The sequence below is a fragment of the Leucopleurus acutus genome (genome assembly GCF_964270905.1).
Source record: "Leucopleurus acutus genome assembly, chromosome: 12".
Classification (NCBI taxonomy): Eukaryota; Metazoa; Chordata; class Mammalia; order Artiodactyla; family Delphinidae; genus Leucopleurus; species Leucopleurus acutus.
The window spans coordinates 54,244,045-54,257,400 of NC_139154.1; the positions used below are offsets into that span (position 1 = coordinate 54,244,045).

General features: G+C 35.2%; 1 protein-coding gene across 1 annotated transcript; it reads right to left on the reverse strand.

Annotated features, from left to right (window-relative positions):
* Nucleotides 1-11,981: 11,981 nt before the first annotated feature.
* On the reverse strand, nucleotides 11,982-12,655 carry LOC309969787 (GTP-binding nuclear protein Ran-like; the record flags this gene model as incomplete). The annotated part of the gene is made up of 1 exon (XM_082851695.1): nucleotides 11,982-12,655. The coding sequence occupies exon 1, from the start codon at nucleotides 12,633-12,635 to the stop codon at nucleotides 11,982-11,984; it is 654 nt and encodes a 217-aa protein (XP_082707821.1). The 5' UTR covers nucleotides 12,636-12,655.
* Between the last annotated feature and the right edge of the window lie 701 nt (nucleotides 12,656-13,356).

Sequence of the window (13,356 nt, forward strand, 5' to 3'; positions counted from 1 at the left end):
TAATAAATTCACCTATTTTACTGAAATAGATTTTTTATTTGCAACTATAATAAGCCAACTCATACCCTGAATGTAATCACAGATCACAGTCCACCCAGCTAAAAAGAGTAAGATAAACTAGATTAGATTACGCTTTCTTATCCTGCAGGATATTTTCAACTGTAGAGTCACCATGTGAATTCAAACAGACTCTTTATTAGCTAGCTCAGTTTCCAGATTAGATCTGGTTTAAGTACCAGAAACTTATTGGCTGGTCACTATAATACAATAGTGCAAAATTAAAAGCAACTGAGAGGTTCAGTCATTTGTATTGGTAGTGGCTCATTAAGTCAGCCACATGAGCTGCAGGCAGGTACATCTGGATTCACACAGCTTGCTACTCTTTCCCTTCAAATCTGCTGTGGATATCTATGCTTGCAGCCCAGCCATTGGCTGATCTTAAAAGCAGTCTGATCAAAAAGCACACCTCACCAGAGTCAGCTGCAGGTAAGGGCTTAGTTGCTAGGCTGCCTGTGTGGAACTTTGCAGATACTCCATTTCTTTCATGGCTACAGTCTTATTGAGGTCAGCAATTGATGTGAAACCAAAAAAGGGAATCAGAGACAGGGCTTCTAGAAGAGATGACATCATGAGTCCAGTCCTTGCTTTGGGTGCCTTTATATGGCTCTGCTTAATTCCTTTTTGCAGAACTGGGGGTGGTGGTGGGCACTGCCCCTTCTCTGTTAGCAACCTGAACACTTCTAGTATTAGTAATTGAAGAGATATTGATGGATCTTGGGAAGGGGTTAACTTCTTTCCCTCTGGTTATTGTCATCAGTGGGCAGGGGGACATACTCAGGTGGTCAGGTGGTATGTGGGAGCTGAAATTCCAGGTAAGAAATAGTTGTCTTCATCTCAAATAGCACCTCTACCTCCATCCCTGGGCCTAGGATACTGGGTTATTTCTCTGCTATTGCTCAAAGAGAAATGCCAGTATATTCCCATGGTGTGTGTATTTGTGTGTGTGTGTGTGTGTGTGTGTATAATTAATGAACTATTGCAACATGTTAGCTGCTTCTTTTGCCAGAGGGAATCTTATAGTATTTTATAAAATACTAGAATTTTAGAGCCAGAAGACACCATAGATATCCATTAATCTATGGATTAACCACGATAATTTTTTTCTTTCATTTTTTTTTTTTTTTTTTTTTTTTTTTTGCGGTATGCGGGCCTCTCACTGTTGTGGCCTCTCCCGCTGTGGAGCACAGGCTCCGGACATGCAGGCCCAGCGGCCATGGCTCACGGGCCCAGCTGCTCAGCGGCATGTGGGATCTTCCCGGACCGGGGCATGAACCCATATCCCCTGCATCGGCAGACGGACTCTCAACCACTGCGCCACCAGGGAAGCCCTTTTTCTTTCATTTTTATTGAGATATAATTATCATAGAGTACTCTATAAGTTTAAGGTGTACAGCATAATGATCTGACTTACATATATCATGAAATGATTGCCACAAGTTTAGTCAATATCCATCATCTCATATAGATACAAAATTAAAGAAATAGAAAAAAAATTTTTTTTCCCATGATGAGAACTCTTAGGATTTACCCTCTTAACAATTTTCAGATATAGCATACAGCAGTGTTAATTATATTTATCATGTTGTATATTACATCCCTAGTACTTATTTACTTTAGAGCCGTAAGTTTGTACCTTTTGATTGCCTTTATCCAATTCCCCTTCCCCCACCCCACTGCCTCTGGTAGGTACAAATCTGATCTCTTTCTCTATGAGTTTGTTTGTTTTTTAAGTATAATTGACATACAATACCATGTTAATTCCTCAGGAAAGCGATGCAGAGCAGTTTTAGGGATTTTTCCAAAGCAGAAGAGGTATTGACTCAGCCCCGCCTACAACCTGGGTATTCTGGCCTCAGCCAATGGTCTTTTCATTACAAAAAGCCTATTTTTGTAGTAAGAGAAAATGTTTTTCTGTAATTTTTTTCTTTTTTAGAACAAAAATACTTTGCTGAGGCAGGAGAAAGAATAACACAAAAGATTCATTATTATTACTGTTACTATTTAGCATACTACTTTATACTTGTTATTTTTAAAAAACACTTTACTGATGTATAATTAGCTTTCAGAAAGCTTTACGTAATGAGTTTGGAGATGAGACTATACCTGTGAAACCATTACCACAATCTATGCCATAAACATATCCATCACCTTCAAAAGTTTCCTCCCCCCTCTTTATTTATTATTATTTTTGTAAGAACACTTGACAAAAGTTCTACACTCTTCAAAATTGTAAGTATACAATACAGTATTGTTAACTATGGGCACTTTTAACTATAGTCTGTGTAGTAGATCTGTAAGACATTCATCTTGCATAACTAAAACTTTGTAACCTTTGACCTCCTGGCTTGCCCCTCTCCCTAGCCCTGGCAACCACCGTTCTATTCTCTGCTTCTATGAGTGTGGCTATTTTAGATCCCTTAGATAACTGAGATCATGTAGTGTTTGTCCTTCTGTGTCTGGCTTATTTCACTTAGCATAATGTCCTCCAGGTTCATCTATGCTCTTGCAAAGAGCATGATTTCTTTTATTGTTAGCCTTTTTTTTGTGTGTATACACATTTTCTCTGTCCATTTATCTGTCAATGGACATTTGCTTTGCCTCCATGTCTTGGCTGTTCTGAATAATGCTGCAAACTAACATGGGAATGCAGATATGTCTTCAAGATCTTGATTTCAATTCCTTTGAATATATACCTAGAAATGAGATCTCTGGATCATATGGTAGTTCTCTTTTTAATTTTTTTGAGGAACCTCCATACTACTTTCTACAGTGACTGCACCAATTTACATTCTCATCAACAGTATATGAGAGTCCCTTTTTCTTCATATTTTCACCAACACTTACTTTTGTTTTTTTTTTTTGCTTTTTTGACAATACCCATCTTAACAATTGTGAGGTGGTACCTCATTATGGGTTTGACTTGCATTTCCCTGTGATTAGTGATAATGAATGATGATGAGCACCTTTTCATATACCTGTTGGCCATCTGTATGTCTTCTTTGGAGACATGTCTGTTCAGCTCCTTTGCCCTTTTTAAGATTGGTTTAATTAATTAATTAATTTTTTTGCTATTGAGTTGTAAGAGTTCCTTGCAAATTTTGGATAATAATCCTTTATTAGACACATGACTTGCGAATATTTTCTCCCATTCCATTGGTTACCTATTAATTTGTTGATTGTTTCCTTTGCTGTTCAGAAGCTTTTGGTGTAATCCCCCTTGTCTATTTTTGATTTTGTTCCTTGTGCTTTTGATGTTATATCCAAGCATTCATTGTCAAGGCTGATGTCAAGAGCTTTTTCCCTGTTTCCTTTCAGGAGTTTTATGGTTTCAAGGCTTATGTTTAAGTCTTTAATCCATTTTGAGGTGGTTGTTAATAGAGTTATCAGTGGAAAAACAATATATATAACATGATAACTATGTCTTTGTTGAATGGATATATTGAGAATCTCTGCATATATCATGTCTATTTATTTTGTTGAATGAAAAGATGGATACAAAGCAGGACTACAAAAGACTTGATGCATCCTCCTGAAAACAAGTAAATTATAATATTTTATCCTTCTTAAGGTTTTTTATTCTTAATTTTCTATCATGTAATATTTTTCTTATTTGTTTATTTTCCTTTCACATGTGTGGGGGTTGAAGAGTGATAAAAATGTTTCACATCCCTTTGGGCTCCTTCTTTTCCAGAGTTCTGCCAAATGTCCACTAATGAATTCAGTGTAGGGCAGGAGTCAAGAGACTTGAGCTGTGTCTGTTGAGTTTGGGCAGGTAATTTCATCTGTCTGGGGACTTTCTACCCCTTAGGTATAAAATAAGTCATTGTACTAAAGACGCATGTAGTTCCTCATAACTCAAAAATTCTATGTCTTTAGCTTTATAATAAACATATATTGCTATGAGAGCTTGGTACAGGGCACTTTGCCTGGGCTTTATAAACAGTTGTCTGATCAAACTTCTGTCATAAATGAATAATGGGAATCAATGAGCATTTATTTAATGAGTGGTTTATCCTCCTCCACTTCTCCCACCCTCTCAAAATGTACAGGTATATTTAAATGGTTGCACAGGAATCAGAAGAATTCAATATAGTGTTTTGGTGATTAGAAACAGAATAGTCTAGAGCCTGACAGACTTGTGTTTGAGTCCAAATTCTTCTCCTCATTCATGTGAATTACTTAATTCCTTTGAGGTTTAGTTTCCTTGTCTGTAAAACAGAGATGGTTATATCCCTTCATTGGATCATTAAGAAAATTAAATGATATAGTGTGTAAAGTGCCTGGCATATATTGAGTATCAATAAATCTCTGTTGATTTTCTGCTCTTTGAATTTCAGATTTGCCCTTGAGTAACTACAGAAATCATGCTACACACAGGTGGCAGTTGCTGGCCATCTCTGGTGTGCCTTAGCTTGGAGGTGCATTACTCTGATTTCTGCCTCCATTTCACATGTCCTTCTTTCCTGTGTGTCTGTGTCCTGATTTCCCTCTCGTTATAAGGGTCACAGTCACTGAATGAGGGCCTGCCCTAGTCCAGTTTGACCTCATTCTAGCTTGATTACATCTGCAAAGGCCCTATTTCCAAATAAGATCACATTCACAGGTACTGGGTTTTACTTCTTCCTTTCCAATCTGCATTCATTTTGTTTCTTTTTCTTGCCTTATGATAGTAAATAGAACCTTAACTACAATGTATTAGAGAAGTGCTGAGAGTGGTCATTCTTGTATTTTTCGTGATATTTGGAAAGAGTCTATTTTATCCCTATTAAGTATATTAGCTCTAAGTTTTTGATAGATGCCCTTTATTTGGATTCAGGAAGTCGCCTTCTATTGCAATTTGGCTGAGAGTTTTTTTTTAAAAATCAGGAATGGGTGTTGGATTTTAGGAAATGCTTTTTCTTCATCTATTATTATAATCATGTATTTTTTGGTTAAAATAATGAATTATATTGATTCTTAAAAAATTTTTATATTGATTCATAGTTTGATTGTCAAACTAATCTTTCATCCCTGGGATAAATCCCATTTGGTAATAATATATTATCCTTTCTGTATATTGTTGTATGTTATTAGTTAAATTTTTATTTATTATAGAATATTTGCACTAATATTCATGAGGGATATTGGTCATTAGTTTTCATTTCTTGTAATGACTTTGTTATGTTTTGGTATCAGACTAACAGTGGCCTCATAGAATGAGGTGGAATGGATTCCCTCTTCTTCAATTTTATGGAAGGGTGTTTATAGAATTGATATTATTTCTTCCTTAAAAATTTGGTAGAAATAACCATTGAAGTCATCTGGGCTTGGGGTTTATTTTGTTGAAAGGTATTAGCTACAAATTTGGTTTCTTTAATAGGTATAGGAGTACTCAGGATATCTGTTTCTTCTTGTGTGAGATTTAGTAGTTTGTGTGTTTCAAGGCATAAAGTTTTTCATATTTCCTTATTGTCCTTTAATATCTGTAGAATCTATAGTGTTGTTACTTCTTTCATTCGATGCTGTTAATTTGTCTTTTTTTGCCCCAGTTTGTTTGAGTAGAGGTTTACCAATTTAATCTCGAAGAACCAGTTTTTGGTTCAATTTCATTTTTCTATTTTTTCCCTTTTTTTCTATTTCATTCATTTTACTTTGATATTTATTATTGCTTTCTTTCTAGTTACTTTGAGTTTAATTAATTTGAGTTCTTGTTTTTCTCAATGCTTAAGGTGGAACTTTAAGTCATTGATTTGACTCCATTCCATCTTTTCTAAAATAGGTGTTTAGTGCCATGAATTTCCTACTAATCAATGTACCACAAATTTTGAGATGTTGATATGTTGTGTTTTCACTTTGACCCAGTTTAAAATACTTTCTAATATCCTCTTTGATTTCTGTTTTGATCCATAGGATATTCAGAAATGTGTTTTTTAGTTTCCAACTAGCTTGGGATTTTCTTAAGCTCTTTATTTATCTTTATCAATCTATTATTGATTTCTAATTTGATTACACTGTGATTAAAACAACATACTTTTTATGACTTGGATCCTATTCCAGTTATTGAGACTTATTTTGTGGCCCAGAATATTGTCTATATAGGTAAAAGTTCAGCGTGCACTTGAATGTGTATCCTACTGTTGTTTGGTGAAGTACTCAGTAAATGTTAATTAGTTAGGTCAAGTTGGCTAATGGTATTATTCAAATCTTTAAAATCTTCACTTATTTTGTATCTATAAATTATTGGAAGAGGGGTTGAAATATCCAACTGTAATTGTGGGATTTTCTGTTTCTCCTGCAAGTTCAATTAGTTTTTGCTTCATATATTTTGAAGCTCTGTTTTTAGGTGCATAAATATTTAGGAATGTTATACCTATTGATTAATACTCACTTATAATTATTATTATCTTCTTTATCCCTACTAGTAATTTTTGCTTTTAAATATACTTTGATATTAATGTCACCACTCCAGCTTTCTTTTGATTAATGTTAATATGGTATATGTTTGTTCATATTTTTACTTTTAACCTATTTGTTTCTTTATATTTAGGGCATGTTTCTTGTAGCAGTATATAGTTGTGTCTTTAAAAAAAGTCTATCTGTAATTATTGATATGTTTTGGTTTAAATTGATCATCTTGCTATTTGCTTTCTGTTTGTCTCATCCATTTTTTATACTTTATTTCCCCCATTATCTTCTTTTTGTTGGATTAACTTAATATATTATGATTCTGTTTTACATATATTGTTGACTTAACTAGATAGAGCTCTTTATTATAGTATTTGCTAGGTTTTATATTATATATCTTTAACTTATCACATTCTAACTTCAGGTAAAATTATACCACTTCATGAATATTTTATGAACTTTTCAATGGTATACATCTTTTTCTCCCTGTCCATCTTTTGTGGTTATCCTCCCTGTCTAATTTTACAATGGTTATAAACCATGTTTATTCTTTTTTTAAAAATTTATTTATTTTATTTTTGGCTGTGTTTGGTCTTCGTTGCTGTGCATGGGCTTTCTCTAGTTGCGTCGAGTGGGGGCTACTCTTTGTTGTGGTACGTGGGTTTCTCATTATGGTGGTTTCTTTTGTTGTGGCACTCGGGCTCAGTAGTTGTGGCTCGCAGGCTTAGTAGTTGTGGCTCATGGGCTTAGTTGCTCTGCGGCATGTGGGATCTTCCCGGACCAGGGCTCAAACCCATGTTCCCTGCATTGGCAGGCAGATTCTTAACCACTGCACCACCAGGGAAACCCCAACCATGTTTAATCTTACTATTATTTTTGTTAAACAATTGTCTTTTAAAATATATTTAAAATAATAATAATATATTTTCCCATTTTATTGCCATTTTTAGTGCTCTTTATTCCTTGTGTAGATCTTTATTTCTACTTGGTATCATTTTCTTTCTGCCTGAAGGACTTTTTTAAAAAACATTTATTGTAGTAATGATCTGCTGGTGACAGATTCTTTCAGTTTTCTGCATAAGTCTTTATTTCATCTTCTTTTTTGAAAGAAATTTTCACTAGGTATAGAGTTTTAGATTGACAGATATTGTTTCACTGGGTTTTTGCTTGCATTTTTTCCAGACAAGAAATCAGCTGTCATTCTTATTTTTTGTCTCTTTGGATGTAATACAACTTTTTTTTCCCTCTGACTAATATTTTTTCTTTATCACTGATTCTGAGCAGTTTAATTATGACATACCTTGGCATATTTTCTTCAGTTTCTTGTGTTTGGGGTTTCTAAAATTCTTGGCTCTATGGGTTTGTAGTTTTCAGCAAATTTTAAAGAACTGTAGCCATTATTTTTTTCAAGTATTTTTTTCCACCACTTCCATCATCCCCCAAACCCAGAGACTCCAATTATACATATATTAGGGCTGCTTGATTTTGTCCTACACTTCATGGAGGCATTGTTCATTGAAAAAGCTTCTCTTTAGTTCATTTTGGGTAGTTTTATTGCTACGTATTTAATTTCATTAATATTTTTTCTTCAATGTCTAACCTGCTCTTAATCTTATCCAGTCTATTTTCATTTCAAATGTTACATTTTCTCCTTTAAAGGTTTGATTTGGATTTCTTTCTCTCTCTCTCTGTCCTCTCTACTTAAATCTCTGAATGTATGATATATAGCTGTAATAACTGTTTTAATGTCCTTGTTTTCTAATTTCAACATATGCATCAATTTTGAGTCATCTTTGATTTATTACATTTAAAAATTTATTTTCCTGTTTTTTTGGTCTGGTAATTTGTTACTGGATTCCATCTGTTGTAAATACTACATTGTTTGGTGTTTATAGAAATAATTTTTTTTTAATTTTGAAAAAATACTTTTTTATTACTATAAATATTCTTGTATTTTGTTCTGGAATACATTAATTTTGAAGGGTTTGGTTTCTTCAGCTCTTGCATTTACTTACGATTTGTTAGGTGTAACTGTAGCAGTGCTCAGTCTAAGGAGAATCACTCCACTAATAATACAAGACCCCTCTTTGTAGTCTACCCAAAACTCAGTGAATCATGAGGGTTTTCATTTTGGCTGGTGGGAACAGACACTATATGTGGCCTTGTGTGAGTGTTGGGCATTATCACCTCTAATCCTTTTGTGTGACTCTGCTCAGCTTCAGGAAGTTTCCTCACATACACTTGCTGATTATTACTCAGCTGAACACTGAGGGGTCCCTTTGCAAGCTTAGGAATTCTTTCTCTGTATATCCTTCTTCTCTTTGGTGCACTGTCCTAAGAACCTTCTTCACAGACTTTTACCTCTATCTCCTCAAGTTACAAGGTACACTCTGCTCTGCTTAGATACCCTCTACTTTCACCATGATTTGAAACTTTCTTAAGGAAGTAAACTAGAGCAACTATAGATATCACCTTACTTGTTTTCTGTCTTTCAGTGATCACTGTCCTTTATTGCCTGATATCCCATGTCATGAAAACAATTTAAAAAATATTTTGTCATTTTTGTTGTTTCAGGCTGGTGTGTACATCTGGCCAGAAGCAGAAATTTTGAGTTGTCTTGAAACCTTAGTTAAATACTCTATGGATTTTTTTTTCAACTTCTCTATGCTTATATCAAATCTCCCAAATAAGACAGTGAACTCCTCTAGGACAGGGGATTCATCTTAAACTTGGGCATGTTCCCTGTAACACTGTGTAGTTTGCTGTAAATTTTAAAAGTTACTGGTACAAGGGTAATGACTGCATAGGAATTATTTGCAACATTCTTTCTGTCCTTGTCTATCACACGATATTTAATAATGTCATCTTGAGTTTATTGTTATCTGTGCTCCTCTGAAGGAGGAGGAGGGTTGAGTCAGTCTGGCTTTGAGTGAAAGTAGGAGTTACAGGGCCTGAGACCCTGGGTTGTAAACGAAATTTACAACTGGGTAGAAAAGTTAAAGACCAAATGTTGACTGAAAGTCAGGAAAAGGAAATACAGAGGAGCCCAGTGACTGGGATTCCAGTGAGGAGCCAGAAGTATGGAATCTGGGAACAAGGATAAAGGGGGAAAAAAGCAGTCCTGCAAATATCCTGAGGTATGTGCTGGATGATATCCATTTGAATATTTAAAAAAAATCACCTGGTATAGAAATGGTAAAAAGAGTGAATCTGGCATAAAGAGACAGAAGTTTGATGGAAAACTCACTTGATGCACATTAACTCTAACCGGTTCCTCTCCCAATTCTGTTAGTGTGGCTCTAATCGCTACATTAGCTCTATAAACCCCACCATCCTGCTTATTCAGAGAGGTTTCCTGGCTCTGTTGCTTTATAACTAAGATATTTGTAAACATAATAAACACTCCCACAAAACATCCATCTCAAAATTGGTTCCCTTTCTTCATAAAGGAGCCAGAAATTCTGATATGATCACAATAAAAAGATCATGCTGTTTGTTATACTAAGGACGTTTCATTACCTTAGCAAGTGTTTTAAATGAATAATAAGTTTAAAACTCAAATAGAGTATTATAAGGTAATATCTCAAAACATTTCAGAATTATTTGCTCTTTGTTCAGATACTATAGCTTCTAGGTAGAGCAGTGTCTGATAGGCCTTACTCAATATAACCATAAATTTCTGTGGTTTCTACCCACCCATCAGATTCCATAAAAGCCAGATAAAAATTCCTGAAGATCATTTAAAATAATAATAGAGCTATGTCCTGGCACTATGATGAAGGCCATGCAATATATTATCACATTTAATACTTGCAATAATGCTATGAAGTTGGTATTGTTATTATTTCCATTTACTAGAGGAAAATCCAGTATAGAGAGTTTAAGTAACTTGTCCAAAGTTGCTGGTTTTCAGGAAGATCCACATCAGATCTGTTTGATTTCAAATTTCTTAATCACTGTTCTGCATGATTTTCTCTCATTCTCTCTTTTGTCTCTTTTTTGGAGGGAAGGACTGAGCTACAAATTCAACAGGCTTTACATAATACCAATTTATCATTATTTCACTTAGTCAAAGGTGCTATAGACTTAATGTTTTTGTCCCCCCAAATACATTTGTTGCAACCTAATCCCTAGTGTGATGGTGCTTGGAAGTGAGGCTTTGGGGAGGTGATTAGGTCATGAGGATAGAGCCCTCATGAATGGAATTCGTGCCCTTATAAAAGAGACCCCCATCAACCATGTGAGGACATAGTGAGAAGATGGCTGTCTATGAACCAAGAAGTGGGCTCCCATTAGACACCAAAACTGCTGCCACCCTGATCTTCTTCCCAGTTTCTCAGAGCTATGAGAAATGTCTGTTGTTTAGGCCACCTAGGCTATGGTATTTTATATTTTGTTATAGCAGCTCAGATAGATTCAAGGCCATTCTAGAATATGTTCTTGGAATTCATCAAAAAGCCCTGACTTCTTTGTAATTAAAGGGTTTGCTTGAATTAGGAGTCTCTCTTCCACTCTCTGCTACTACCTTAAAAATGTATTCCAAGATAAAATGGCACTGTCTACCCATAAAAATTAATAAAACACAGTAGGTTTTCTATACTTTTGCTACTGTAAAATTCAGGTTAACTTTCCTTTTACTGGAACTCAATGCAAACCGAATATTCATGATTTATTGGGAGGGAGAGAATTTATCTGGAGGTTGTGGGTATTCCCTCACAATGACTGATAGGGGGCAGCAGAGGGCTTTACAAGTGAGCATGGCTGAGGCCAGATGAGAAAAGCTTTCCTTGGGTGTGTTGGGAGTGGGACTAGAGAAAAGGGTGAGCAGTGGTGGAAAGGGTTATCAGAAATCATGAAAGGCAGGAGAAAAAGGAATCCAGTCATGGGTGTAGCTAGGCCAGGTAGGAGAGAGTCAGAGAAATTGCCAATTAGAGTTGAAGATAACAACCAGTTAAATAAACAAAACCCCATCTGCAGGGCTTTCTGTCTAGTCCTATCCAGTTTCAAGCTATGAAGAACTATAATTACAGATTTAAAAAATCTTAGGTGGTACCAGTCACAATCTTATATACTTTATATTTGATATTATATTTGTTGATTATTTTTATTACATTTATTTGTTATATTTGTTACATTTATATTTATTATTTCTCATGAAAATATCATAAATTCTTTTTTTTATTTGAAATACAACTTTATTCTGATTCTAAATGAAAAGGAATGGGAATGACAGTAGAAAACAAGATTCTACCACTGAATATAGTGATGTGACTGTAACAGTCTTATATTTGAAACTCAAGGAGGAAACAGCTATGTTGCAAAACAGCTAAATATGCAGGTCCAAAAAATGAAAGTTGTTTTTTTTTTTTAACTGCCACATTCACTCCGAAGCCCATTCATCTCCTTTAGCATCCCAAAGATTAAGCACATGTTCTGCTTAGCTATATAATAAAGTGGCAAACACACTGCACCACTGACATCACAGAACAGTTGCCTATAAGACTAGACTTCTGAATCTGGGCTCCAGCTTCACTTTCTCACATGTCATCATCTTCATCTGGGAGAGCAGTTGTCTGAGCAGCCTCTAGATCATGCTTAGACCGCACTGCCAAGGCTGGGTCCATGACCACCTCTGGCGGGGTGAGAGCAGGCATGGCAATGAACTCCAAGTTAGGGTCTCTGATCAGTTTTATAGCAAGCCAGAGTAAGGGCTTTTCAAAGTTGTAGTTACTTTTGGCAGAAATGTCATAGTACTGAAGATTCTTCTTTTGGTGGAAGACAATTGACTTTGCCTTAACCTTTCTGTCCTTAATATCCACTTTGTTGCCATACAACATGATGGGGGTGTTTTCACACACTCGTACCAGATTTCTATGCCAGTTAGGCATGTTCTTGTAAGTAACTCTCGATGTTACATCAAACATTATAATGGCACAATGAGCTTGGATATAATAGCCATCTCTCAGTCCACCAAATTTCTTCTGACCAGCTGTATCCCATACATTGAACTTAATCCGTCCTTTGTTGGTATGGAACACAGGGGGATGGACCTCAACACTCAAGGTAGCTATATACTTCTCAGATTCACTAGTCAGATGACGTTTCACGAATGTATCAGTAGTTTTTCCAGTACCACCATCACCAACCAATACAAGTTTGAACTGAACTTGGGGCTCTTCTTGGGCAGCCATCGTGATGTTACTTCCAGAAACATCTCTGTGCCCTTCTGACTGAACTCATAAATTGTTACAAAAATCCTATGGTGGGGATTATCCAAATATTACAAAAAAAGAAACTAAGCAAGTGCAGAAAATTTGGGGTTAGATCTTAAGGCTAATCTAATCTCAGATCATAGGCTTTCTCCCTTAAATTCTCAACAAAGTGACAGTTTTCTTCCAGTAAAAGATTATTTCTGCACCCAGGAAATTTGAAGAAAATCAATGCAGCGGTATTTTAAAAATTCCAAGTTCCCTTTATAAATCTATTTTTTGTCTAAGCAATATTCTTTTTTTAAAAAAATTTTTATTTTAACATCTTTATAAGCAGTATTCTTTAGAATGCACTTATTGGAATGAAAATCTTTCCTTGGAGATTTGTAGTTCTTTGGGATACCATTCAAATAATTTAATTATCAAATTATCTGAAGGTAATAAGAGAATAGTAGGTATTAGACTAGGGAGTCCCTCAGTTGCAGAGGTGTATGTGACCTTGAGGGCTTCAATTACTTATAGAATTGACACTTCCTCTCAGAAGCTGTTATATTACCACATAAGCTTGATTTATGCTAAATTTAGATAAAAAATGAAGCAGCCATTATACGTGCTCAGATTATTATGAGGCTGCAATAATTTATATACATTGGTTGGTATTTAAAAATTCTAACATGATTTAGAAATTAATATTTAGACGTTT